The sequence below is a fragment of the Ustilaginoidea virens genome, chromosome 3, assembly GCF_000687475.1.
Source record: "Ustilaginoidea virens chromosome 3, complete sequence".
NCBI classification, from domain to species: Eukaryota; Fungi; Ascomycota; class Sordariomycetes; order Hypocreales; family Clavicipitaceae; genus Ustilaginoidea; species Ustilaginoidea virens.
This window is the reverse complement of record NC_057318.1, coordinates 4,010,955-4,037,752: the sequence shown is the minus strand read 5'-3', so window position 1 is coordinate 4,037,752 and position 26,798 is coordinate 4,010,955. Positions and strand designations below refer to the sequence as shown.

The 26,798-nt window shown below is 57.3% G+C and overlaps 8 protein-coding genes across 8 annotated transcripts; 4 read left to right on the top strand and 4 right to left on the bottom strand.

The window, feature by feature from the left end:
- Positions 1 to 908: 908 nt before the first annotated feature.
- Positions 909 to 4,341, top strand: UV8b_03990 (uncharacterized protein; the record flags this gene model as incomplete). Its single annotated transcript, XM_043141488.1, has 7 exons — positions 909 to 1,062; positions 1,233 to 1,462; positions 1,519 to 2,116; positions 2,174 to 2,298; positions 2,373 to 2,626; positions 2,720 to 3,563; positions 3,691 to 4,341. The coding sequence occupies 7 exons, from the start codon at positions 909 to 911 to the stop codon at positions 4,339 to 4,341; spliced, it is 2,856 nt and encodes a 951-aa protein (XP_042997422.1).
- An 893-nt stretch (positions 4,342 to 5,234) lies between these two features.
- Positions 5,235 to 7,842, top strand: UV8b_03989 (uncharacterized protein; the record flags this gene model as incomplete). The annotated part of the gene is made up of 6 exons (XM_043141487.1): positions 5,235 to 5,282; positions 5,460 to 5,517; positions 5,586 to 5,659; positions 5,793 to 6,121; positions 6,231 to 7,454; positions 7,623 to 7,842. The coding sequence occupies 6 exons, from the start codon at positions 5,235 to 5,237 to the stop codon at positions 7,840 to 7,842; spliced, it is 1,953 nt and encodes a 650-aa protein (XP_042997421.1).
- A 1,240-nt stretch (positions 7,843 to 9,082) lies between these two features.
- On the top strand, positions 9,083 to 10,105 carry UV8b_03988 (uncharacterized protein; the record flags this gene model as incomplete). Its single annotated transcript, XM_043141486.1, has 1 exon — positions 9,083 to 10,105. The coding sequence occupies one exon, from the start codon at positions 9,083 to 9,085 to the stop codon at positions 10,103 to 10,105; it is 1,023 nt and encodes a 340-aa protein (XP_042997420.1).
- Positions 10,106 to 10,456: 351 nt separating this feature from the next.
- UV8b_03987 (uncharacterized protein) lies at positions 10,457 to 11,726 on the bottom strand (the record flags this gene model as incomplete). Its single annotated transcript, XM_043141485.1, has 2 exons — positions 10,457 to 11,526; positions 11,591 to 11,726. 2 exons carry the CDS (start codon positions 11,724 to 11,726, stop codon positions 10,457 to 10,459), a joined length of 1,206 nt encoding a protein of 401 aa, XP_042997419.1.
- Positions 11,727 to 13,179: 1,453 nt separating this feature from the next.
- Positions 13,180 to 14,148, top strand: UV8b_03986 (uncharacterized protein; the record flags this gene model as incomplete). Its single annotated transcript, XM_043141484.1, has 2 exons — positions 13,180 to 13,381; positions 13,487 to 14,148. 2 exons carry the CDS (start codon positions 13,180 to 13,182, stop codon positions 14,146 to 14,148), a joined length of 864 nt encoding a protein of 287 aa, XP_042997418.1.
- Positions 14,149 to 15,423: 1,275 nt separating this feature from the next.
- UV8b_03985 (uncharacterized protein) lies at positions 15,424 to 16,743 on the bottom strand (the record flags this gene model as incomplete). The annotated part of the gene is made up of 1 exon (XM_043141483.1): positions 15,424 to 16,743. One exon carries the CDS (start codon positions 16,741 to 16,743, stop codon positions 15,424 to 15,426), a length of 1,320 nt encoding a protein of 439 aa, XP_042997417.1.
- Positions 16,744 to 17,770: 1,027 nt separating this feature from the next.
- On the bottom strand, positions 17,771 to 20,241 carry UV8b_03984 (uncharacterized protein; the record flags this gene model as incomplete). The annotated part of the gene is made up of 5 exons (XM_043141482.1): positions 17,771 to 18,219; positions 18,308 to 18,677; positions 18,820 to 19,412; positions 19,511 to 20,087; positions 20,197 to 20,241. The coding sequence occupies 5 exons, from the start codon at positions 20,239 to 20,241 to the stop codon at positions 17,771 to 17,773; spliced, it is 2,034 nt and encodes a 677-aa protein (XP_042997416.1).
- Positions 20,242 to 22,178: 1,937 nt separating this feature from the next.
- Positions 22,179 to 25,992, bottom strand: UV8b_03983 (uncharacterized protein; the record flags this gene model as incomplete). The annotated part of the gene is made up of 6 exons (XM_043141481.1): positions 22,179 to 23,508; positions 23,643 to 24,993; positions 25,084 to 25,150; positions 25,228 to 25,605; positions 25,681 to 25,814; positions 25,926 to 25,992. 6 exons carry the CDS (start codon positions 25,990 to 25,992, stop codon positions 22,179 to 22,181), a joined length of 3,327 nt encoding a protein of 1,108 aa, XP_042997415.1.
- Between the last annotated feature and the right edge of the window lie 806 nt (positions 25,993 to 26,798).

Genomic DNA, 26,798 nt, shown 5'->3' with positions numbered 1-26,798 from the left:
TTGAAGGCGCATGCAACTTGACCTGGACACATCTTGCCGATGGGATGACGGCGAGGCTCAAAAAAGATATTGTGCCTTCCATACCAGCGGTATTCGCCCGTCGCCCCATCCTTCTGGCTATCCAAGTCGACCAGACAGACGTCTTTGCAACTCCACGGGGACGGGCTGCCCAAGCCATGCATGCATCCATCCATCGGTGATGGGCGGAGGCTGTGCCTTCCTCCTTCCCTGCCTTGGGGATGATTGTCTGGTGGGGCCGAGACCAAGGACGTCAAAGAAGGCTGGGCCGAAGAGCTTCCGTCGTCACATTTGCCCAAAAGCAGACGGGATAGAATCGCCAACCCATTTATAGTCTAGCGTTCCCACCTGCCATGCACGACCATCATCTGCTTTGCTCTTCGTCCCCCTCCCCCGTCATCTTCCATTCGCGCTGCTTCTTCTGTTGCCGACGGACGTATTCGCTGCTTCATTCCCGCTGCCGGTGCTGGGGTTTGGGCTGCGTCCGAGTCCGACCGACATCAGCGGCGTTCATGAGAGACTAGGTAGCCAGGTGGCATAATACCCTTTGTCAACAACCGGTCCCGATCCCATCGATGGAGACTTCCGTGTTCCAGCTGTCCCCTCACTGCCGCTAGATCCATTCAACAAGGAAAGGAGGCTGTGTCCCCGCCGCCTTGTCCTGCTAAGCTCGCTCCAGCTTTCCTCGTCGTCGTCGTCGACCTCGTCGCAAGCCTTCCCTCCTCTGGTCCAGGCTCCCCGCTCCCCGCTCCCCGCTCCCCGTGCTCGTTTTGCGTCGAGAAGCGAGGACTCGTAGAAACCTCTTCCGTCTCTTCGTCAGCTACTCGGATTCAGTGTCGCCGGAGCGACGCTGCAGAAACGGGTCGTCGCATTTTCCTTCCAACGTTATCATGGCCCGAGACACCAGTGTCACCGCCAATGGTGAAGACGTAGCTGTACCCACCACGGTTCAAGCCGGGTCTGAAACGCATCAACTCCCCATCCGACAGATAAGCTCCAATCCTAATCCTCTGGGACAAACTTTGACCGGCAAGCAAGAGCATTGTATGTTGTCCAGTCACCCACCTCATTCGCGATGTCCAAGAAGAAAATTAGGAAAGACAAAGAAAAAAAAAAGAAAAAGAAAAAAAAAAAGAAAAAACAGAAAAAACCAGAAAAAAACCCCCACCGAAAAGAACAGGCGGGCATGCATTGACACGGAAGCTGTGAGACAGATCTCAAGCGCGAACTGCTTTCCAAGCAAGCACAATGGGAGATCAACGAGTTAAACTCCCCTACGGCTCTGCAGCGATTCGGAGCGCCATTTCGATCGGAACATGGCGAAGTGCCTCCCCAAGAATCCGAGCTGCCCATACTTCGGTATATATTCGTCAAGCACGTTCGAGACTTTCCTTTCCTCGATAAGGCCAAGGAAAAGGAGTTTTGGCAGGATAAGCTGCAAGTGGTGCGTACTGGCAGTATCTGTTCTGTCACGCACTTGGCATCTAACAGCTTCTGCAGTTCTTGGAATCTTTCGCAGGCAAGCAGATTTCGTCCTCTGAAGACCGACTCGAAGAAACAAAGCGTAGAAAGTTGGCCATCAAGGCACAGAAGATGGTCGAGCTTATGATGGTTTCTGGCATCGGCACTTCCTCGGGATTCGAAGAGCGCATTCGGTTTTCCGAAATCGACATCGTGGACAGCAATGCGATTGACACGGGAGTCATACACAGCATCCCTGAAGGCCATTATATCAATGGATGGGACGTCAACGTTGCCGGCGTGCGCCTCATTTCTGTCAAACGCAACATCAGACACCACAAACATGCCGAATTCCTCCTCAGGATCAAGCGAAAGGGAGAGTTGGAACATTTTGTCGGGCGAAGATATGGTGACTTTAGCAAACTGTACAGACGATTGCGGACGGAACTGCCTGGCCGCATCCTCCCTCCCCTGCCAAAGAAGAACAAGTCCAGCACGACGGCTTCGGGGCTATGGACAAGTTGGAGCAATGCCGACGAGTCGGACGGTTCATCTGTATCATCCGTGTCGACTCGCATGACTGGTGCCCCCGCCCCTGCTGGTGGAGTTTCGTCGCTTCTATCCCCAGCAGCACCCAGTACGTTTGGGCCGTCTCGTAAAACGGGAGGATAGCTCATGACTGACACGTTGGCAGCTAACAGGAGACCCGGCTCAACCGCCTCAGCCCGATCGATTGGCTCCAAGGAATCATCCCGAGTGTCCGTTGACGGGAAACAGAGGAACGTCGTGCAAAGCAACAAGCAGGACGACGACGACGACGTACGTATCTCATGACGAGACGAGAAAGTGTTGCTGAAATGTAATAAAAAAGAAATGCTAATCTTGATGCATAGAGCGTTGTTTTGTGGAGAGAGAGCCAGCGAGTTTCTCTTCGCTCATTCTTGCGATCCTTGCTGCACAACCCCCAAATTGCCAACACTAAAGCCATGCTGGAGTTCCTGAGCGGCGAGCCGATGACTCCTACAGATGAAGACGTCGACGACATCCTGAGACGAAAGGCAGTTGATGAGAAACGGATCGAAGAACAGAAGCAGTTTTACGAAATTGCCCGAAAACGGGCCGCGGAGCTGGATGAGTACATGGAGCAGTCAGTGCCCGGCACCCGGATGCCCGCCCCCCCCCCCCCCCCCCGTGACTTATAGTGAAGGCTCACTGACATGAAGTATTCTTTTCCCCCCAGATTCCGACGAGACATTGTCGAAAAGAACGGACTGACAATGCTCTTCAAAGAAATCAAGGAGAAGGAGACAATTCAAGACCTCAGCCTCCAATATCAGAAATTTGCCGAGTGGCTGAGGATAGAGGTCGCGGCTGTGATTTATCACCTCTTTCTGGCCGAAGACAACTCCCCCGAGCTATTCGCTCAAGCCAAGCGCATCCACTCGCTCATTCCATACGCAGTGCTCAAAAACGTGATCCGAATCGCGAATCCAGCGGCCGTCATGTCCGGGGTGCTGGATATTTTCCTGGCGCAACCCTTTGGGGCTCGATCGCTGATGCAGCGGATATTCTCCCTGACCTTGAGTGACGGGATCAAGAGCTTCCAGAAATCCATCGATGCCCTGACGAACAAGATTGCGGACCCCACGTTTACCGACAAGCTGAAGAGATACACGGACGCCAGCGAAGAGGTCAAAACTTGCATCCGCTCGGAGGCGGAAAATGAGAGGGTTGACCTCATCGTCGCGATTCTGCGGTCTGACCTCATTGAGCCTGAATTAACCGGTGCACAGGTCCAACGGCTCTTCAACGCCTACGTCGCGTTCAACAACGCCGTCGAGAACGTGGATGAAGAGCTCAGGCAGGGCGCCCAACTCTTTTCCTACCTGAAGCAACTTCTCAAGCTGTGCATACGACAACGTGACAAGGCAATGATGTTGCAGTTGATTGAAGAGCCAGTGACGTTGAAGCTCTTCAGAGACCTGTTTACCATCTTTTACGAGCCCCTCGTCAGAGTATACAAGTCTGCCAATGTCTACAATAGCGTGACGGACTTTGCAGTCTTTATAGACGACATGATCAAGGTATTATGACTATGACCATGACGGCCCTGGATTTAGCAAGGGATAGAAACGACCCCCCTGTTTTTCTTTCTTTCTTTCTTTCTTTCTTTCTTCGGAACTGACAAGTTTGTGCTTCTTCTCCAACCAGGTTATCGACAAGTGCAGGGAGCAAGATGCTTCGGCGGATCCGAATCAGACAGTGCAAGCTTTCATCGACCTGTGCCAACGGCACGAGCACAACTTTTACAAGTTTGTCCACGAGGTGCACACGCACGACAACGGGCTTTTCACGCGACTCATGGGCTGGATCGAGGGCATCCTGGAATTCCTCCGCCACGGCCCCAGGAACGGGACGCTGAACGTCAACGCCCTGTTCGAGGGCGGGGTCGGGGCGGGCACCGTGGACAGAGACAAGGCCATGGAGGAGATCAACGGCCTGATCTCGTGGCAAGAGGCCAGGAAGAAGTGGCACCACGACAAGACGAGGCAGAAGATGGCGGCCGAGGGCCAGGGGCCGAACTCGGTGGGCGCAGTAGCGATGCGCTTCGACTCGTCGGATTTCGGCCTCGACGGGCAGGACCTCCAGGAGATGAGGCTGGACATTGACGACGACGAGAGCGAAGCAGAGGCGGAGGAGGAGGACGAGCTGGATCCGATCCAGGCGGAGAGACGCAGGCGGGCCAAGAAGCAGGACAGGCTGCGACGGTCTGCGGGGGAGCCGAAGAAGCCCAGCATCAGCGAGGTGCACAAGCTGCACGACAACTTTCTCGACATGCTGCGGGACGTGTTGGCAGATTGAGGCCCGCAGGTCGTCTGCCGCCGTAGTAGGGGCTTCTCTATTCTACTCTATTCAATTTCTTTACTTGTTTACTTCTTTAATTTACTTTATTTAATTATTTTATTTTGTTTCATGTTTTTGGTGGATGGAAGGGAATGCCGGTCTGTTGTTGCCTGAGGTCCGACGCTGTTATGCAAACGTCAATACATATAAACGGCTGGGAGCATTGTTATTCATGCGGAGGCGTAAGCTTGATGCTCGAAGCATGGATTGCATTGCATGCATGACTGGGGAGTCCCCGCGTAAAGCGTAAGACGTAAAACGTAAAACGTAAAACATTGAATGCAGGCAAGACTCTTGGACATGAAGAAGCCACATGCATTCATGCAGCCTGTGGGGCTCATGTCGTACAGCGCGCTTGACAATGCGCGATGCCCGCTGACTCTCATGTGACATGACAGCGGCGGCGGCGATGATGGAAACGAAAGAGGAGGAACCGCGGATTAACCGCTCAGCCGCGATTGTGTTGAGGCCCAGGCGGCAAAAGTATACGGAGTACACATCCAACGACTACGCCGAGGAAATGGATATCCCCGGACGGGCCGTCCTTGGGAGGTTTCACGGGGGCTGGTTTATTCTTATTCGGGTCGAGAGGGAGGTCGGTCGGTCGCCTTATGTAAGACAAGAGGGACAGAGTGGTTGACGGAGGCCTGCCAATGCCGGCCCGCTGATTGGCTGGCTGGGCCGAGGAACCGAACCAACAAACGCTGAAGATTCCAAGCCGGAAACTCCAGGATGGGAATCCGGTTGAATCTCTTGTCCACATCTCCCGCCGAAGCCTCCCCCAAACCGCCGCGGCGCCTCGATATCCCGCGCACGCAGCCTTCTGAACGCGGCCCACACCGTCTTGAACGATGGCTTCCTCCATGGCTTTGAGAAAGCTGGCCTCTGGCTCTGTCGTCGTGCGTGCCCTTTTCTCGAACACCCCCCCCCCCCGGGCCCCGGAACGGCATAGGCTGGAGGAAACCCGCTCTTGTCCGCCACGCCGAGTCATCGGGGGCCTTCTGCGTCGTCTTTCTGCCTGCCGTGTGTCGGGCTGCTTTTGCGGCCGCTTGCTAATGCGCGCGCGCGTGTTGTAGTTGTCCCGGCTGGCGACAAGCCAGGCCAGAAGAGCCTTTTCCACCACGCGACCAGTCGGTGAGTTTGAGAAACAATGGGCGCAGGTTCTCTTCTCGTTTCGTTTCTCGTGGCTGATCGTCTCGCAGCCAGAGTTGTTGCAACCAGCCCTCTGAGAGCCAAGGAGGCTTCTCCCCATGTCAGCACGAAATATAATGTCATTGTGCGTTGCTCGCTACCCCAAGCAACCCCCCCCCCCCCCCCCCCCCTCCACCCACCCCTTCAACAGGGTGTTGAAAAGGAAAATCACCCAGAGAGATTAACCCGCCACCCCCCCCCTCTGTTGTTTGACCTAGGACCACGAGTATGACGCCCTCGTCGTGGGTGCTGGCGGCGCGGGCCTGCGTGCCGCCTTCGGCCTGGCCGAGGCCGGCTTCAACACGGCCTGCATCTCCAAGCTTTTCCCTACCCGATCACATACCGTCGCCGCCCAGGGTGGCATCAACGCAGCTCTCGGAAACATGCACGAGGACGACTGGAGATGGCACATGTACGACACGGTCAAGGGATCCGACTGGCTGGGCGACCAGGATGCCATTCACTACATGACCCGCGAGGCTCCGGCTTCCATCATCGAGCTCGAGCACTACGGCTGCCCCTTTTCCCGTACCGAGGACGGCAAGATGTAAGCCTCTTCCTGATCCTTGGGGGTGGGTGGTGGTGGTGGGGGTCAGTATTTCCCTTTTCGAGAAGCAATCCACGTTGACGCCTGCGTTTTCCCTCTTCTCCCGCAGTTACCAGCGAGCTTTTGGTGGTCAGTCCCAAAAGTACGGCAAAGGCGGCCAGGCGTACCGATGCTGCGCCGCCGCCGACCGAACCGGCCACGCTCTTCTCCACACCCTGTACGGCCAGTCTCTTGCCCACAACACAAACTACTTCATCGAGTACTTTGCCTTGGATTTGATCATGCAGGACGGCGAGTGCCGTGGCGTCCTGGCCTACAACCAGGAGGACGGTACTCTGCACAGGTTCCTGGCCAACAACACGGTGCTGGCCACCGGCGGCTACGGCCGCGCCTACTTTAGCTGCACGTCCGCCCACACCTGCACGGGCGACGGCATGGCCATGGTCGCTCGCGCCGGGCTCCCCAACCAGGATCTCGAGTTCGTCCAGTTCCACCCGACCGGCATCTACGGCGCGGGCTGCCTCATCACCGAGGGCGCTCGCGGCGAGGGAGGCTACCTCCTCAACTCGGAGGGTGAGCGCTTCATGGAACGCTACGCCCCCACCGCCAAGGACCTGGCCTCGCGCGACGTCGTGTCCCGGTCCATGACCATGGAGATCCGCGACGGACGCGGCGTCGGGGCCGACAAGGACCACATCTACCTGCAGCTCAGCCACCTGCCGGCCGAGATCCTTGCCGAGCGCCTGCCCGGCATCTCCGAGACCGCCGGCATCTTTGCCGGCGTCGACGTGCGCAAGCAGCCCATCCCCGTGCTGCCCACCGTCCACTACAACATGGGCGGCATCCCCACCCGCTACACCGGCGAGGTCCTGACGCTTGACGAGCAGGGCAAGGACAAGGTGGTGCCCGGCCTGTTCGCCTGCGGCGAGGCCGCCTGCGTGTCGGTCCACGGCGCCAACCGCCTCGGCGCCAACTCTCTGCTGGACCTCGTCGTCTTTGGCCGCGCAGTCTCCCACACGATCCGCGACAACTTCAAGCCCGGCGAGAAGCTCAAGCCGCTTGCGGCCGACGCCGGCTCCGAGCACATCGACGTGCTGGACCAGGTCCGCACCTCGGACGGGCCCAGGAGCACTGCCGAGATCCGCCTGGCCATGCAAAAGGCCATGCAGACGGACGTTTCCGTCTTCCGGACGCAGGAGAGCCTGGACGAGGGGGTCCGCAAGATGCAGGAGATTGACCCGCTGTTCAAGCAGGTCGGCATCAAGGACCGCAGCATGATCTGGAACTCTGACCTGGTCGAGACGCTGGAGCTGAGAAACCTCCTGACTTGCGCGTACGTACCGTACCGTACCGTACCGTACCCGTTTTTGGCCCCCCCCCCCCCCCCCCCCCCCTTCCTCCCCCCTTCCTCCCCCCTTTCCTGAAATCAAACCCCCCACCCACATCTTCCTCTTTGCCGCTGTATTTCTTGGCTAACCGCGATGGCGGGTCGCGCTGCCAGGTCGCAAACCGCCACGGCCGCCGCCGCCCGCAAGGAGTCGCGTGGCGCCCACGCCCGCGAGGACTACCCCGAACGAGACGACAAGAACTGGATGAAGCACACGCTTTCCTTCCAGAAGGAGCCCCACGGCAAGGTTGACCTGACGTACCGCGGCGTCATCGCCACCACGCTGGACGAGAACGAGTGCAAGCCCGTGCCTCCCTTTAAACGTGTATACTAGACAAGAAGGGGTTGGGTGGCGGCAGGAGAATGTGTATAGCAAACGAAACGAGGCGTCGGAAAGAACCGAGCTCATGGCCAAAGTCTCCTTTGTAGACAGGAGGCGATGCGGGGGTGTTTTGTTGGGCGGCCGCGCCGAGCCGAGACTGTTGGTTGATGAAGCCAGCTGCAGAGGGCGGGCGGAGCTGCACCTTGGTCACGGGGACATGTCTGTAGTAAAGTGAAGAATCTATTTTCTGTTGTTTGCCGCATTGGCGCATTGGCGCGTTTGGTTTCCGGCTTTGGCTTCGTCGTTGGTTGCCTCTTTGCCCGTATCGAAGATGGGACGAGAGAACCACAGCCAGCATCATCCTCAGTAAACCCCCTCTTATCAACGTTCGAGGAGACACGTGCACCATCAATTCGCCCTCACACGTCCATCAGCTCCCCCATCCTCTGCCGGGGGCCGCTCCACGCGGATGGATGATGCCCCCTGCTTGCACGCGGCCTCTCTCGTCCGCCAGGCATGCCATCCACTCGGCCCAGCTTCCTTTCCCACGGACCGCTTTGCCCAAGTGCGCCCCCCTCCCCCCCCCCCCCAACGGCGGCTCATCCCTCACGGACGGCTACCCGCATGCCGCGGTCGGGATTTACACCCCAAGGGCGTGGTTTCTCGTGCGACGGCCACGCGGGGCGGCGGACGAAGCCGGCCGATGCTGTCCTGCAGGCCCCTGGCCCACGTAGCAATGTCGCGCATCGAGCCACGCCGTGCGAACCGGCTGGTCTGCTTGGCTTGCCGCCCGACGCGGTGTGCTCTGTCACAGCGGGCGCCGCGTAACCGCATGGACGGTTGCACAGGAGGCCCCGTCGTGGGCAAACACGGCCCCCCCTCCCTCCCTCCACCCCCTTGGGCCGGGTGATTGTTCTCTTGCTGAAAAGTGGCGTGGCAAGGGCGAGGCGGTCTGCTGTTTTGGCAACAAAGAGGAGACGAAAAAGAAAACTCGCGCGTTGCGTGTTGCTGCTACATGCCGGCGTTGGCCGAGGCGCTGTAAAAAAGGGGACTCCGGGGGGGGAAAGGGGTTTCTCCCATCTTCAAGGCCTGGTCTTGCTGGCCCTTTGTTTCCCCCCCTTTTTTTGGGGGGTGGTTTTTTTAGACTGCTCGCCTTCTTTTTTTTTTTTGCCCTGGCGGCTTCGCAAAAAGGGACGTGAGGATGATGAAGCTGTCCGACGCACCGAAACGCTTCCTGCCCGCCGTGGCGACCATGTCGCTCGGGGCGGCGCACCTGCACCCGCTCGACAAGAAGCTCGCGGCGGCGGCGAGCCGGGGCTTCCTGGGCGTCGAGCTGTACTGGGAGGACCTGGCGGCGTACTCGGCGCTGCTGGGCGGCGGCGGAGGCATGCTCGCCGCCGCGGGGGCCGTGTCGGAGCTCTGCGCGCGCCTCGGCCTCCGGGTGGTCAGCCTGCAGCCGTTCCGGGACGCCGACGGCGTGGCCAGCCCCCGCCTGCGGGAGGCGCTGCTCGCCGAGTTCCGGGAGTGGCTCGCCGTCGCGGGCGCCCTGGGCACGCGCATCATCGGCGTGGTGCCGGCGACGCTCCCGCCCCCGCGGGGCCTCCTCCCGGCCGACTGCGGCGCCGGCGCGGGCGAGGCGGCGGCGGCCGCGCTCCTGCTGCGCGACCTGGCCGCCCTGGCCAGGCCGCTCGGCATCCGGGTGGCCTACGAGAACCTCTGCTTCGCGGCCCACGTGCGCGAGTGGGAGCAGGCCTGGGAGCGCATCCAGCTCGCCCGCGCCGACAACCTCGTCTTCCTGCCGGACACGTTCAACCTCTGCGGCGGGGCCTACATGGACCCCGAGCACCCGAGCGGCCGGCGCGACGGCGGCGACGCCCTCCTCGGCCAGAAGCTGCGCGGCCTGGCCGACACGGTGCCACCGGCGTCCATGCCGCTGCTGCAGGTCGCCGACGCCGAGTGGCAGCCCGTCCCGCTCACCGCCGACCACCCCTGGCGCAGGGACACGGGCTTCGCGCCCCTCATGGCGCTCAGCCGCAACGCCCGGCAGTTCCCCTTTGAGCGCGGCGGCTACCTGCCCGTGCTGAGCGTCGTCGAGGCCGTCGTCGCCGCCGGCTGGTCGGGCTGGGTGAGCATGGAGATCTTCTCGAGGACCACGGCAAAGGCGGGCGACGACACGATACGCGAGCACGCCGACCGCGCCTGGCGCAGCTGGGTCAAGCTGGCAAAGAGGATGGGCTGGAACACCCGGCCCAAGCTGCTGCCGGGGGACGACTGAAGGGGGGGGGAAGCCGAGACACCGAGACTGTAACCGAGACTGTAACCGAGACCGCTGATGATGTTCCCGAGGTGGGCCGCGAATTACCGTGTTCAACATGCAAATGGGCGGTGGCGCGAAGACGTGCATGTCATGATTTGCTTTGTTTGTGTTTTTATATCTGTATATACATGTGTGCGTCGTGAGAAAAGACAGTCAAAGTTTGCTTTGCAGAAGAAATGGACCCAGCACGGCGTCTGAATCACGTTGTAGGTCGGCTTTGGGGGGATCCGTCATAGGTGTCTCCAGTCACAAGGGAATGAAAGAAGAAGGCTCCTCGCTAGACCCAATCGCGTGCTTCACATCTCAGGCTCAAATGACGTCGTAGGCGTCCTGGATTTTCCGCTTCGTCTCCGTCATCTTTTCCTCCTGGTATTTGAGCTTCCCTTGCAACGCGCGAACCGTCTCCTCCAGCTCGGAGATGCGAGCTTGCTTTTGCTTGGCCGCGGCACGGGCGGCGTCGCGGCCTTTGGCGATTCCCGCCGTTTTTCGCCCCCAGGCGTCCAGCGCCTTGCGGAGGGAGCCCGCGACGCCTCGGTCAACAGGCTGGTCTCGGAGAAGATCCATTACGAGACTGGTCAAGTCTTGAACAGCGTTGCACGGGCTGATTGGCGGAGAGACGGCATTGGCGTGTGCGTGCGACGACGGCGGCGCCTTGGTCGGCGTCACGACAGCCTCGGTGGACAAGGGCTCTTCAAACGACACCGTCTTGAACCTCGGAGCCTCGGAGGGGGGGAACAGGATTCTGGAGACGGAAGGCGTGGGAAGGCCGCCGATCACGTCAATGGCGCGGGTCTCGGTGGCGGGCGTGGTGAAGACGTCTCTCGTGGCCGTGGCCGCTCGTGGGGTTGTCGGCCGGGCGCCTCGGTCGGCGAGTCGGGCGAGTTGCCGTTCCTCGTCCGAGTCCAGGTCGCTAAACTCGCCGTAGGAGGACGTTTGCCGCTGGTGCCGCTTCCTTTTGGTGCCGGGAGTGTCGGGCTGAGCCGCCGATGTGCGCGAGGGTTCGTTTCTTACGGTCAGCCCGCTGCTGAAGCTAGCAGTGGTGGCAGATGCGCTCGACTCGAAGGCCATGTTGCCGCCGCTTCTTTTCGTTGCCGAGCCCCGCCGCGTCAGCGTTTTCAGGATGCCATACGACTCCAGGGGCCGCTGCGTAAAAGTCGGCGTCTTGGGCCTGAGGGGTTCTGGTTCATCATCACCAAGGCCATGACCATGACCGTCATGGTCATGGCCGCGGCTGGCGGCGGGTTCTCGCACGGCGGCCTCCTCTTCCCAGAGGAAGAATTTGCAGGACGAGTAGGCGCAGGTCCAGTACAGCCTGCCCTTGTTCCGGTTGTTTTTCTTGGATTCACGCCGGACGGCTCTGCTGCGAGGTTCGCAGTTGCCTGGCAAGAGGGTGCCGTGTCAGTGACGGTGAAACGACCGAGGTGCCGACGCTGGGGGACTTACACCACCACGTGCCGTCGTCCCAGATACCGTTGAGCCGTCTTTTCAAGGAAGCTGGCGGTTGTCGCAGCGCGGCGTGCGCGGGTGTGGCCCAGGTGCTGGCGGGCACCTGACGCTTGGGAGGCGTGGACACGGGCATGATGAAGGAGCAAAGCTGCAAGCCTCGACAAAGCCTCGACAAGCCTTGCTTGGGGAAGAAGAGGACGAGAGGATGGAGAGGGCAGCCATGTTCTCCAGGAGGGTTGATGCGGCACGGCAGTGGAGCTGTGCGGCTCTTCGGTGCAAGACGTTCGATAATGGCGGGGGCTGGTGAGGCAAGCCGCTGGTCAAGGCCATCCCGCGCCTGGTGCCCTTGATGACGGAGCGTGCTGGGGTCCGTCTGACGACCCATGGCCAGAGGAGACGCGTACTTTCGTATGTACGGAGTAGTTATTGTGGAACGAGCGTGGCTCTGGCGGACATTTCATGGCGAGACGCAACGGCGGGGGGGGTTCGTCAAACCTGGCAGGCACCGTGAGCCCCAACCGCTCTTTGCCAATCCGACGTCGCCCACGACCTCATCGTCAAGACCTGAGGAGATGCAAGTCGCAGGGCTCTGCTGCAAGCTCCGTCGCCCAGGGCCCAGGGCCCAGGCTCGGATGCAGACTCGAGCGACGATGGCATCTGTTGCAGTGCTGTGCTGTGCTGTGGGTGGCTGGGGTAAGTTAACAGTGCATGGTGGGGGCGTTGTCCGACGACGGTTGGATGGAATTGACATTAGGAACATTGGCCAGCCAGGTGCGCCAGGTGCCGGCTCTCCGTATGTACGTACTATGTACATACTGTATATGAAGTACATATGTACTGCAGCAGAGTAGCGTCCGTCTGGTTGGCTGCCCGCGGGCCCGGTCAAGCCTCAGCTCGATATGTGTCATGCCGGAGACGAGGTCCAGCTGTGGCGTCACGCTGTGAACGGGCAAGGAGACGGGCTCAGGTCAACTGCAATTGCAGCGGCACACAAAGACGGCGGGACTCGAGAGACCGCACAGGCACAGGCACAGGCACAGGACAAGGATCGCAGCCCGCTGACACTGGACTGGACAGGCTGCGGTTGCCGGGATGAAAGGATGAAATTGATACCAGACCTGCTCGCGGGCGGGTGGGTCTGCAAATACGCACCCGTCAACGCCCCCCGGCAGCTGGTGCAGCCGCCGTCATTCATCCAACCGCATCAACTGCGCTCCGCAAAATGCAACACACAGTCTGGTACCAGCCCCCCACGTGATAACGCAATCCCTTCCGTCAAGCTCGTTGCTTCTCTCCTTTCATTTCCGCCCTTTGCTCGCTCGCTCGCCCGCCGCTCTTTACCAGCCTCCAGTCCTTTGCCGACTCGTCTTGTCCTTGCTTTTTTCCACTGCCGCCGCCCCTCCCTCGAGCGCTTGAAGCATCCCTCGCGTCTGGTGGCGGCCAAGTCAAAGCCAAAGCCGGCCCAGCAGACTCGGTCACAATCCACGTCCCGCGTGCGGAAATTCCTCCCGGTACGAATGAGCTCAAACGAGTGAAGAAAATCAGGGACACACACCACACGCCAGCTGCTCACGGCTGCCCACCTGATGGCCTCGCGCGTGCCGCTGTCGTGCCGTCTGGCCAGCAGGTCCCTCGGCAAGGCCTGGACGCCGGCGACCTGCCGCGCTGCCCGCCCGCACCGCTCCTACTCCTCGGGCGCATCCAAAGACAAGGTCAAGTTCTGGCCCCTTCTCGCCGTCGTGGCCATTGGCTCTGCCGGGTACGTCGGGCTCGTGAACCGTCGCAAAGGTCAGTTCAGACTTACCCTTCACCCATTCACCCCTTGACCCCTTCACCCCTCAGGGGGGGGGGAAAAAGGAGAAAGAGAGAAAACCGTCCACTCATCTTTTGCAGACATGGCTCGAAGCGACCCCCCCCAGATTGCACCGCCCGCAAAGCCGACGCCGACATTCTCCCCCGCCGACGTCACCGTCGTCTTCGTCCTCGGCGGGCCCGGCGCCGGCAAGGGCACGCAATGCGCCAACCTCGTCGACAAGTACGGCTTCACCCACCTCTCCGCCGGCGACCTGCTGCGCGCCGAGCAGCAGCGTCCCGGGTCGCAGTTCGGTGACCTCATCCGCGACAACATCCGCAACGGGCTCATCGTCCCCATGGAGGTCACCATCCAGCTGCTGGAGAACGCCATGACGGACGCCCTTCGCGCGAGCGGCTCCTCCAAGGGCCGCTTCCTCATCGACGGCTTCCCGCGGAAGATGGACCAGGCCCACAAGTTCGAGGACACCGTCTGCCCCGCCAAGACGGTCCTGTTCTTTGACTGCCCCGAAAAGGTCATGCAGGAGCGCTTGCTGGAGCGCGGCAAGACGAGCGGCCGCGATGACGACAACGCCGACAGCATCCGCAAGCGGTTCCGCACCTTTGTCGAGACGAGCATGCCCGTCGTCGACTACTACGACAGGCAGGGCAAGGTGGTCAAGATTGATGCGACGCCTGCGCCGGACAAGGTTTTTAGCGACACTCGGGCACGCCTGACGGAGAAGCTGGGCCGAGAGTTCTGAATCTGGCGCCGCGAGACCCGATGATCCTGGAACTTGGAGCTTGGAGCTTGGAGCCCGCTTCTTCAAGCTTCTCCGGATACCGTTTTATTTCGCCCCTTTAAACCGCCCCTTTAAGCCGCCCCCCTAATATCCGCCCCTTTGTTACACCAACTTTGCGTTGTTCCGTCCGTCAGCGACACTCTAATCCGCCTTGTACTCTAATCTCCTTCCCGAACCCCGCCATTTCCCCCCAGGATAGACAAAACAAGCTCGTTGGATGGAATAAAAGATGCAGCCACGACTTGGCAAACCCAGACCGCGCAACGCCTCTGTCTCTCTCCTTATCACGTAGCAACGACGGCGTCTGCCCTCCCGTCATGTCGTGCATTCTGTGCACCACGCACGCTTTTACTTTGCCAAACACCTTGTTCAGCTTGAACCCCGCCATTTCCCCCCAGGATAGACAAAACAAGCTCGTTGGATGGAATAAAAGATGCAGCCACGACTTGGCAAACCCAGACCGCGCAACGCCTCTGTCTCTCTCCTTATCACGTAGCAACGACGGCGTCTGCCCTCCCGTCATGTCGTGCATTCTGTGCACCACGCACGCTTTTACTTTGCCAAACACCTTGTTCAGCTGATTCGTCATGTTCAAACACGTTGCATTTGTTTCTGCCATGTGTGTCGTCGCAAAGGTTGCGCAACCGTGGCTCATCCATCATTTCCCCCCGCCCCTCTTTTTTTTCATAACCGTCTCCAAACTAGATTTCCACCTCGGTCCCATCAGACAGACAGACTGCTCTTCGTTTCCACCTTTTTCCTCCCTCGTGCAAAAGAAGAAGAGCTGGGAAACAAATGCTTTAACCGGCTACGCCATTTCGCAAAAAAATAAAAAAAAATCGGAAAGAAAGGAAAAGGATAAAAGAAAAGAAAAGAGAGAAGGAAAAGTTTGCGTGTGTGCAATGTGTATGGGGGCTCGGCTTTTCCCCGGCCCCAGGGACCGACTGCACTTGCATGCAGACGTTATTACACATGAAAAAACAAAAAAAAAAGAAACAGAAAAAAAGCCCTTGAATACTGGTCGTACGCTTTCACTAAACGTCGTCTCATTGCCTGCCCCTTGTGAAACATCCCCGGCTGGCCTATCCTTTGGTCGGGAATGATGGGCTTGCAACGTCGACTGTTGCCGACCTTTCTCCCGGCTCTTTCGAAACGACCAGGGTGGCGGGTGACGTCGACGGTTTCGGTGTTCATGCCCACCCCCCCCCCCCCCCCGACTTCCTTCACGGACAATGTTCAGTCGTCATTGTCGGTTCTCTCGCGTTGCTGTGACTGCTGGTTCTGGCCGCGTCGGTTGCCGCCGGGGCCGTGGTTGCCGATGCCGGCATTGTTCAGCTTGCGCTCCAGCTCCTGGACCTCGCGCTCCTTCTGGGCCTTGGCGCTGACCTGCTCCTGGCGCAGGACGGCCAGGACGTTTTGCAGGGTGGCTCGCCAGTGGTCCACGCGCGTGGACAGCTCCTGGTACTGCTTCTGGCCAAAGACGCGGTACGTGACCTTGTGGACGAGGAACTCCTTGCGCTGCTGGGACAGCTTGCCCTCGACGAGGCCGGCGCGGATCACGTCAATGACCCACATCTCGACGTGCTCCAGCGGGATCTGGAGCGCCTTGGAGATCTTGGCGTACTCGATCTCGCGGCTGGGCGTGGCGGCGGCCAGGCTGGCAAAGGTGAGCAGGCGCATCTTGCGGTGCAGCTTGCCGTAGTCGAGCCGCTGCTGCTCGACCCAGCCCTCGTGCTCCTCGTTGAAGTCGTTGTAGTCCTCGAGGTCCTGCTCGGCGAAGATGTCCAGGAGCTGCGCGTACACGGGGTGCGAGTCGCCCAGGGCCTGGACGCTGGGGATCGAGCGCAGGTCCTGGAAGAGGAAGTACGTGTTGGACAGGAGGGCCATCTTGACGGCGCGCAGCGACAGCCTCTGGGCGTCCTCGGACGCGACGTCGTCCCTGTCGTCGGCGTCAAAGGTGCGGAGCGCGCGGAGGATGAACTCGTAGCCGGTGGCCTCCTCGCCAGCCTCCAGCGCAGCCTCGGCGACGTTCTCGTACGCCATGCGCTCAAGCTCCTCGCCGGCGTCCCACGACGCCAGCCAGTCGCCCAGCTTGTCCAGGTACGGCCGCAGGCTGTCGAACAAGCCATGCGCTCGGAGGAACTTGACAATCTCGAGGAATATTCGCGCGCGGATCCCGTCCTCCTCGGGAAGCAGGTTGAAGACGGTCGTCAGCGCGTTGAGCGACAGTCCGGGTCCGTGGACGGGCGAGTTGACGGGCACCTTGGCGAGGTTGCCGCACAGAGTCTGCAGATACTTCTTGGACTCGGCCGACTGCAGCACCAGGTAGATGAGCAGGTTCGAGGCGGCCGTGTATTCCTTCTCGGCCACGGTGCTGAGACCGGGCGAGGCAGCGACCAGCTTGGCGAGCACGTCCTCCTTGGACACCTTGTCCTTGCTCAGCAGCTGGACGGCTTCCTCGGACTTGAGATACTCGGCCATTTCCTTGGCGAGCTCCTCAAAAGACCCATCCACAAAGAGCAGCTGAGGCTGCCCTTTATTCTTTGCAGCGGCCATCTTGAGCCTTTTTCTCCTTGCTTTCTCCTCTTTTCGCTTTCCTACTTTTTTTTTTTTTTTCTTTCTCGTTTTCCCCACTATCGCCTTGCGTAGTTTGTTTCGTCGACTCGTTCACGGAAACCGGAGACGAAATAGAACAGGGAGAAAAAAAAAAAAAGGAACCTCCGTTGATCAGCCGTCGTACAAGGTCTGGAACAGTGATGGACGACAGTCGCGGTAGAGGGTCAAGGCGGGCGACGTCTTGTCCAAGAGGGGGTGGAACTCGACTGAGTGGAAAATGTTAATGTTTAGATTGTTCTGCTAGTATGGGAATGGCAGGGTCGACAACCGGAATAGCCCTCTGGTGGGGCTTTTCCTCTTGGTCCAATCCCCCCGCTGCTCATTTTCTGCCGCTTCCAATGAATGTGTGGGAGGTAGGTGTCACCGCCCTCGCTTAGTTCCACATGTGACCTGGCACATGGCCGACGGGAAAATCAAACCATCGCAATCAAGTTCTACGGAGTTTACATGTGGGAGGAGAAATAAAGCATAAAACATACCATGTAACTAATCCCGAAGCTCTCTGCTTATCCGCTCTGAGCTCAGTGTGACCATGCTACCCGCGGACTTGCTCCCACGTGTAACATCTTTACGCGGCGTCAATGTTATCCTATATGCATCATATTCCAAGGAGCATCAATTTCCCTCAATATATTAGCTCCAGTTGTGAATGCGACCCCGGACAACACCTCGCCTGTCAGAAACAGTAATACTCAAAAAGAAACGCGAAAAAAAAATTGAAAACATGAAAGAAAGAAAAAATTCGATAACCCAACCATGAAAACATAAAGCCATACGCCATGTTCCGTCTGTCTAAATCAACCCTTGCAGCATGAAAATCTATATACATCTCAAGACATGGTCATCGCAGACTCGTCGATAGTCCAAGATCGTTTTAAGAATAGGATATTCGTGTGTTCTGATGGAAATGCGCTTGTCGCCTGAAGCTGAGTTGGACGCAGGGTAGACCCTCTGCGTCGCGATTTGATCAACGAGCACGAGCTTTGGTGTTCTTGGCTCCCCTTGCCGCCGCTTCACCGGTTGGATAAACGCTGGAGTCGTCGTCGCCGTAGAGTTGTTGATCTCCCTTGCCTCCCATCTCCATGAATTCCGCAGGCGCTCTTTGGTGGTCTGGCCCTCTTTCCTTGGAAGCATTCGTTATGCGTTGAGGGTTCTTCGTAAACACCTTGACAGCCTTTTTATCAGTGCCGACGCCAACGAGGGTAGTGACGTGAACGGAGTTCAGATCGGCGAGAAGAGTTCGCTCCCGGACAGGGGCCCGGCGGTTGACCTCGAGCCCGGCGATTCCCCCAACAAGGCCGCACGTGCTGTCGTTGACATTGGGTCCGCTTTGGGTCAGCCAAGGGTGGCTGAGGCATTGATCAACTGTGTATCTTCGTTCCGGATCCACGATCAACATGGAGTCAATGAGATCAACTTTTCCGGCAACGGTTAGCACTTTCGGAATAACACATGACTTGTGTAGGTACGGAAACGAAGAGGGAGTGCGGCGAGGGTTGCTTACGAGCTGAGTCACCCACAGAATCCCAGTATGGCGAGGGATAGTCAAAACGTCCGCTTCGAATCTGCTGTGACAGGTTGTAAGGGAAGTCTCTGGAACAGAGCTCGTCCGAAAAGGGAGGAAAGCCGCAGAGGCAAATGTACAAGACGACACCAAGGGACCAGATGTCGACCGCCTTCGTGTACTTGCGATGCTTGGATTCGGCGAGAATCTCTGGCGCAACGTAGCTAGGAGTGCCGCAAAGGGTTGTGGTGAAGGACTCTTCACCAATGATCTTGGCGAGGCCAAAGTCGGCCAACTTGACATGCAGGTCATTATCTACAAGTAGGATATTTTCCGGTTTGATATCTCGGTGGACGATATTACGTTCATGCTACCGTCATCAGGTTAGCCAAAGGCACACCACCGGACCTGAAACGAAAACGATGCGGCGGTGATTTTCGTTTTTTTTTTTTTAATTTTAATTTTAATTTTCTTTTCATTTGCTTTTTTTTTCTTTTTTTTTTTTGGCTTACCAAGTACTTGATGCCCTGGAAGAGTTGCAAGAACACTTTTCTCGTCTCATCCTCTGTAAGTCTCTTCTTCATGACGATGAGGTTGAAGAGCTCGCCTCCCGAGGCTAGTTCCAGGACAAGGTACACGCGGTCACGCTCGTTGAATGTATCCTTGAGGCACAGCACGTTGGGATGGCTCACTCCCATCAGCACGCCAATCTCTTGTTGCAGACCTTCAGTCTTGGATCGATCCTCCATGCCAGGTGGCTTGGTGAAAATCTTGACGGCGTACCGTTGGCCGGTTGCTTTCTCGATGCAGAGGTAGACTTCGGCAAAGTGGCCCTTGCCGAGCTTTTCCAACAAGGTGTACTGCTGCAGAAACTCGCTCGTATGCCGACTCTGCGGATATCTAAAAACAAATCTCGCCTTGCCATGGACTGCAATCTCATCCTGGTCTTCCAACTCGCGGCGCTGGTTCCGACCAACAATGGCCTCGTTTACATAGGTCCCATTGCTGGAAAGATCCTCAACAATGGCCACGGTATCTGTTCCCTTATTCTCGGTGAAAAGGAGACAGTGGCGGTTCGAAACCACGCCGTCTTGAACCACGATATCTGCCGGAGACAGGCCATTAGCTCCGAGGTTACGCACAAGTAGTACTACTTGAGAGAGAGAGATTTTTTCTCCTTTTTTCTTTTGTTGGTGGACGCACCGCATTCGGGATGTCGACCTATGAGATAACCACCAGAAGCTGGTCCCTTGGCTTTGTTTCGCTCATAGGTTTCCTCGGCTTGCCTGGGAGCGGATCTGCTGTTGGTAGCCTGCTTCTTTCCGTTGGCGGCAGCCACCGAGTCAGGCAGCGGGCACGCATTCCGCTTCTTCAGCACCAGAGGTTTGTCGCCGTATTTAGGATGCAGAGACACTAGATAGCCCCAAACGCCCTCCTTGACTTCATCCTCGACCTCGTCGGACAAGGCAGGATGCTTTTCGGCGTACTGGCTGAGAGGCTGGGTGTCTTCGGGCGGCGATGACAGAGCTTGACCCTGGGGCCATGCTTCGTCAGTCTTGCGCGGAGTCAATCCATCGTTGGCTTGCACCAGAGGAGCCGGAGGTGACCGTTGGCAGGCATCACTCGATTCGCCGTTGTATACGTGGGTGACGGGGGACGGGAGATGCTGCTTGTTGACGACGGGGGTCTTGTCCGCGGCGACGGCAGCAGCGGTGTGCGACGACAGACGATCTGATCTCCGAGGTTTCTTGGATTCTGTTACGTCCTCGGGCAACGAACCCTGGGTTGAGGTGGCAGATCAGCCAATGCGGACAGGACAGCAGGGCAAAAGCGACAAACTGCGCAAATAGGCGGCCTGATGAGGTGGGGGGGGGGTAAGAGAGACTCACGCGCTGGCGCTTCAATTGGCTCTTTTCGCTACGAGGCGGTGCCATTGATATCCTAGATGTCGGGGATTGGGTGAGCGTGGTGGCAATTCCGGGCACAATATATATATAAGGTATATAAATGCTATTCGGCGGGGGCAAGCCGGGGGGGCAAGGCCAAGATTCGCTCTTGTGGGCTTTTGTGGGCTTTTGTGAAGCAGCAAAAATCGGGGGTAATCTATCGTGAGAATCCAAAGAGGAAACACAAGAAAAATGAATAAAAAAAAAAGAAAGGAAGGGGAGGATGCAGAGCCGTGCTGGTGGATGGGAGCTGGGCGGCCTTGGATCAAGGATGGGAAGCCTGGGCCTGGGGCCTGGGCTTGGGGGAAGCTTGGACTTTCTTGCACGAGGTCATTAGAGGGCAGCGGCAGCGGGCAGCAGCATGGGCCACACAGGTTTGTCTAGGTTTGTCAGCCGCAGCCCAGCCCAGGTAGAGAGACTGGACACTCTGCGGGTCTCTGGGTCCCTTGGAACTTCCAAAGTCTGGTGACTTTGTTCGAACGAGCCCCCTCGATCGAGCATCTCCCTGCTTGCTTTCTGCTCATTCAGCAGAGAAACATACACGTGGGGAAATGACGAAAGCAGGGCACTTGCTTCTGCCTCCTGCGCAGGATTTCCATGCCGGCAGACTCGGCCCTCGGGGAGATGCCTGGCGTCACTGGGTGCCGTCTGGTCGAGTGAGAGTATCAAGTGCTGGCGCCATGGCCCGGCGTTGAGCGTGCACTTTTGACGTGATGACACCCTCATCCCCCCCCCCCTCTAAGTTCGAGTTCGAGTCACAGGGCGTCTGGTCCGGCTCGGGGGGGCACCAGACTCCAGCGCTACGCCATGTACCTCTGCAGCGAGCGCCTCTTGCAACTGACGGCAACCGAAGCGACCAGACACCCCCCCTAATTTTTTTTCCCCCTTTCTTTTTTCCCCTTTCTTTTTTTCCATTCTTTTTTTCCTTCCTCTTTGTTTAATTTTCTTGCTTCTTTTTTCTTGCTTTTTCCGCACCAGCAAGATGCATTCCAGAATGCAATACATAGTAAATGCCTGGCAGCGGCACCTCGTCTTTGCCCACTGCAAATCAGCTGGCGTCTGGTTTTAGCGCGAATCCAGCCAGCTGCCTGCCATCTGGCACCAAACACGCACCCGGTCATGGGTCTGCACCAGATGACGGCCCCTCCTCTGAGTCCTCTCCTCCTCCCGCTTTTCCCCCTCTGTGACCGCCCAACAGCGATCACTCGGGCAATGTACCTGCACGCCCAAATCTCGCTTATGAAACTCATCCAAGAGGCGGCCTTGAGAGCAACACACCAACACCCTTGTGCAACCAAGTACAGTACCAGTGGCCAAATATGCCCAGCCTCAAGGGACATGGATGCATCGTGGTCTCGCCCGCCATTAACATTACCAACTACCTATCCAAGTGCTTATCCCCATGTTGCACATTTTCCTTCATAGTCTTTCCAATGCTGTCCTTCCAAAGATGATCGCCTGACCTAAGAATGATATTGCCCAGTCATTTGATTTATGCTCTTACGCTGCCTCTGCACAAGGACACCAACACCAACACCAACATCGTATCCTCTTGGTCACCGTAAGCCCTCCCTCTCGTTGCAAAAGATGCCTCCCAAACGCCAATATCCAGAATTTGCCTATACCACTTCGTACTCCAAAAAAAAAAATTCAAGCTAGTCTTAAAACGACGCATGTCGCCGCCATGCAATCAAAAGACGCCTAGGGCCTGTTTCCCAAGTTGACGTCTTCTTCTTTCGTCTTCTCTTTGGGGGGGAGGGAGGAGGGGAGAGGAGAGGAAAGGGCAAGGAGAGAGCGCCGGTATCCCATGCTTGTGACAGACTCTCGAGCCACCCGCGGGCCGCTTAGAGCTCTTGCAGCCGGGACATCTCCGATACGTGATGGCATAGAACAAAGCCCGCCCATCGATCCCAAAATCTTTGTTCCTATTTTTCGGGTATGGGAGACTTTGCCAGCCGCCCCCCAGCGCTCACGCGTTTCTGCAGCCGTGCTTCCTTCTCTCGTTGGCTTCTGTCATTCGAGCTACTCAAATGGAGCGGCAGCGAGCCGAGCACATCGGTCCCGGTCGTTGCTTGACCCTTGCCCAACTTTTGTTCGTAGTACTGCTGAGCGTACCGTCCGAGCGGGAAAGCGGGTAGGGAGGCGGGAATCTCGGCACCGTTTTGCGTCAAGAGCTCGGCAACCGGGAATGGCACGGGCTTCATGTCCGCCTCGGTAGCGTTGACGCCTTGGGCGGGAAACGGGGAGGCTGGATCTGCTGCTGCCAGGGCTAGCCAGACCGCGTGAGTTCCCCTCATCTTGTCGAGGACGTTGGGGTTGGCTCTCAATGCTAGCGCATAAAGCACCTGCTGGATCTCGTTCCTCTTAACAGCGGCCAGCAAGGTTTCATCAGGCGTGGCATATCTTGACAGGGTGGCAGAAATCGGCTTCACATACGCCCGTTCGACATACTTGGACGTGATGAACTTCAGACGCTGCTCCCGGGACGCTTGGGGGCCTGGTTTCGTGGAAGCATCTAGCCCAGCCTCCCAGATCATGTTGGAAACACGGTTTCCAATGAGCAAGAGAACCTCGACAATATCGATGGTGAAGGACTTGATGTCCAGGGTGAGAGATCGTACTTTACTGATATGCGTGCCCAGGGATCGGTGAATCCCACTGCACTCGATGCAGAGGACGATGCCTAGGTTGATTGACACCCACTCCACCTTGGACCCAGAGCCACAGTCAGCGCACCAGCAATTGCCTTGATCCGAATTCCGGACCATTTGCAGCAGCTTGTCTGGATTCTCGTCGTAACCTGAGCTGCTTGTGCGCACCACACTCGGGCGTGCCCCGACAGTTATTCTGCGCACCGGAATTCCTGGAGTCGAGCTGGAATGATGATGGTGCGAGTGTCCGCCATGTCCCAGGGATTGGGTTTTGCCAGTCAGTATTGAGCCGATATCCCTCTTCAAAGACGAATCGCCAGACGACTTGCTTGATGAGGCGCGTTCCTGGACACCGCGACCTTCCATTGCGCTTTGCAAGGCATTATTTATGGAAGTGATCCAGCTGTTCATGTCTTCTTCCGACGTCGCTTGGTAAACCCGTTTGAAGCTTGGTGTGATGACCTCGAAGCAAAAACGACGCTCCGCATTACGTGCTTCACGAACGGAAGCCATGCGTAAATCGATGGGTTCCATGTGGAGGTCAAGTTTCTGCTTCCAGTTGCTGTACTCGGACAATTTCCCCTGATCCAACACTATCCAAAACCTGCCAATGTCGATGGTTAGTGTCAATACCAAGGCGACGGTGTAACGATTCCACCTTGCCGTCCTCTTTCTCTTCTCCGCTCCCGAGGCGCATCTCTGACATCTTACGCAAACGGAATTCAGTGTTTGACTTACTTATGCCATCCTTGCTTGTTCAAGTTGCGTGGATCGACATGACCCCCTGGCCTGTTGAGCGCCCATAACAGGCCTTCTTTTCGTTGGATTACGGTTGTCTGGCTCGCATCCCGTTCCTCCAGGTCTCGAAATCCCTTGAACTTGGTTCCAGCCGAACTAGCAATGGAAGACTGTCCTTGGCTGCCGGGAGACCGAGACAGCTCAACTCCTTGGGGAACAGCGGGCTGGCTGATTCCAATACCAACGGCGGTTTTGACCTGCGAGTCTGCGCTGTCAGACCGGCCAAGCTCGTTGTCGGAAGTGTTCCCGCCAGTCCCATTCGATGTTGCGGCTGGAGAAACAGCGCTGCTTGGGCCAGCCTGCTCGGGCTCGAGGTAGGGTGTGCTCGGCTTCTCCATTTGCCGCCTCTTTTCCTCGCGTTCTCGTCGCCGGTACTCGTATTCTTTGGTTGCTTCTTGGACCTCGGTGCTTAACGCAGACAGGTGCGGCAAGTAATCCTCTATTTTCTTTGCGGTGGCGAGGAAACCTTTTGTTTGTGCATCCGCGTATCTCGTCAGATGGGACAACACCTCTTGCTCCTTGCGGCCACCATGGAGATCTTGCATAAAGTTGGAGTAATCGAATCGCTTCAGCTCAAAGTTTCGTCTCTTGTTCTGATACTTTGAATCGCTGTCGGCGAGCTTCTTGGCCTTGACCGAATCTTGCCGTTGCCCCAGGTAGCGCGACACGTAGGCGTAATAATCTTTACTCTCCTCTTCAAACTCACGCTTCTTCGACTCGGCCTGCTTGATATCGAACTGGTAGAGCTTATTGAGGGGGTCGATGATTATTCTCTGCAGATTGGCCGTGTTTTGGCGTTCATACAACAGGACGTCGCGAGCTATCTTATCAAAGTAGTGCTCCAGTGCGGGTTGAAAGGCATTGGCATTGGTGGAAGACGCCTCTTGTAAAGCGTCCATGAATGCTATGAATGCATCATTGGCCTCGGTTTGCTGCAAGTGCGCTTGCTCAGCTCGCTTCAGGACCTTCTTCATTTGCGTTCGCATGTTTCCAGTTTTCTGTTCAAGTGCCTTCAATGTTGCTCGAAAGACCGGTCCATCGTCGCTAACATTGACATCATCGTCATGCCGGGGACACAGCACATCCACCTTGACCGTCTCTTGTGTCGTGTTTGTGGTCGTCTGTGTCAGGTTGTCGCTGGGGCTTATAAGCGGAGACCCGGGCTCGTCAAAATCGATTCCAGTCAGGCGAGAGTCGACCGATTGCGTAGATGCAACGCGTATTTTGGGTGGTGAGCTCAGGTAAAACTGCGGAGAGGGAGAACTCGGGTGGCTGAGTGGTGATCCTGGACCTAATGACTTGGTTAGTATTCGGGTGGGGGTGTAACGGGGCTCACTGAGATACCCAGGTAGAGGTAGGTAGACAAGCGGAAGTAACGTACTTGAAACCCAGTAGGAAAAGCTTGCTAGGATATCGAGACGATGTGCTCGAGGATCGTATTCAACAAACTATGAAGTCGGAAGCAAGTTAGTCGCCCCATCGTGGCAAAGCGTCATTAAAAGTCAACGGTACCGCATGTCCTTACACTGCAGCTATTTCTCCAACCACCTCCTTTATCTTCAACTGGCCTCGGGGGCTTCCACTTCCACGTCCATTCAAAACTAACCGAGGGACTGCCGCTGGTCCCGTAGTCACCGACAAGATCGACGTTTGCGTTCTTGTGTAGGTTTGGATCGGCGTGGAACTCGCGAGTTACGAGGTTGGCCACCTCTCGCGGCCTCGAGCCACAGACAAAGGTAAGACCAGATATATTGGTGTCAACGGTTGCTGGTTTCGCCTCGGAACCGACGAGTTGGTGTGACTGGCGGATAACAAATGTGAAGGTAAATATGAGCTCATCATCACTACTCAATTTGAGGAGAATATTCGGTCCTCCGTTGGGACTGTTGGATATTTCGGGGTCCTGTCAATCCAGTGATTGGTTAGGCGAGGTAAAGCCCACAAGTCATGTGCGTTCATGATTTGGCGCCAAGCTTACCTGTACGAATTCTACGGGAGATGGATCACCAGGCAACCGACTGACGGTTACCTTGCTTGCTGGAAATGCATTTGGAACTATACTGAGGGAGCTGCGCTTCCGTGGGTTCGTGACGACGAGCGAAGATATGCTTACTAGACGCAGAGTGAAAAAGGTCAGCTCAAACCAGCAAAACAAGAATCACATACGGCATACGGTATGCGGGGAGGGGATGATGTTGAGCGAGTTGGCTGTGGCAAACGTGCACTTATCCTGGTCTCTGAGATATAGAGCGGCGGACCCTTCATCAGGTCTGCTGGTAACGTTGCCCATGTTGAAGAGGGCTCAACCGCATCCGCCGACACAGGGTTGTCAGCTCGAGCAACTTGGGAGCTGCGAGCTGCGAGCTGCGAGTTATGTTGGCCAGTTGAGCAGGCAAGTTGAATGAGGACCAGGAAGAAGCAACCTAGGCGCGGGGTGTCGGCTGCTGGGGAGGAAGCTGGACCAGTGGTATGTCGTCGAGTCGTTCAAACTTCAGTAGTGGATACAGGCCGACGCAAAAGGGAAAAAAAATGCTCAGAAATCAAAGCTCTTGTCGTACACCAGGGCCGCCCGGGGGGGGGTGGTGGGGGGGAGGCTCGAGTTGGGATAAGATGGCAATGCAGCGTAAGGGCGAAAGCATATATCGGATACGAAGATTTCTGGGATGTGTTGGCGCGAAAAAAAAATATGGTCTGGTCGCTATTGGTAACTGGAGGATGGAAAGTGTGGAGGAGTTGAGTTTGAAGCAGTCAAGAGGTAGAGGTGGGTTAGAGGTAGGTAGGTAGGAGTCAAATGCAGGAACCTACTTGGACCTATGTAGGCTTCACACAAGGCGATTCAAGCCGCCATTGAACAAAGCACGGATAGGCAGCCCAAGACAGTTAGAGGCACTGCTTGACGAGAATTGGGAGGTGCTGTAGCGTACCCAAGAGGTCAACTGATAGGCACGTACATGTCTGTTACAGCTGGTACCTGCTGGTCAAGGTGGGCTGTAGCCTGGCCGCACCTATTGACAGTAAGCAGGTGTCAGAGCGTAGAGCTGGGCACATGTCAACTTGCATAAGAGTCCAGTGGGCCCGACGTCATCCGACTGCTGA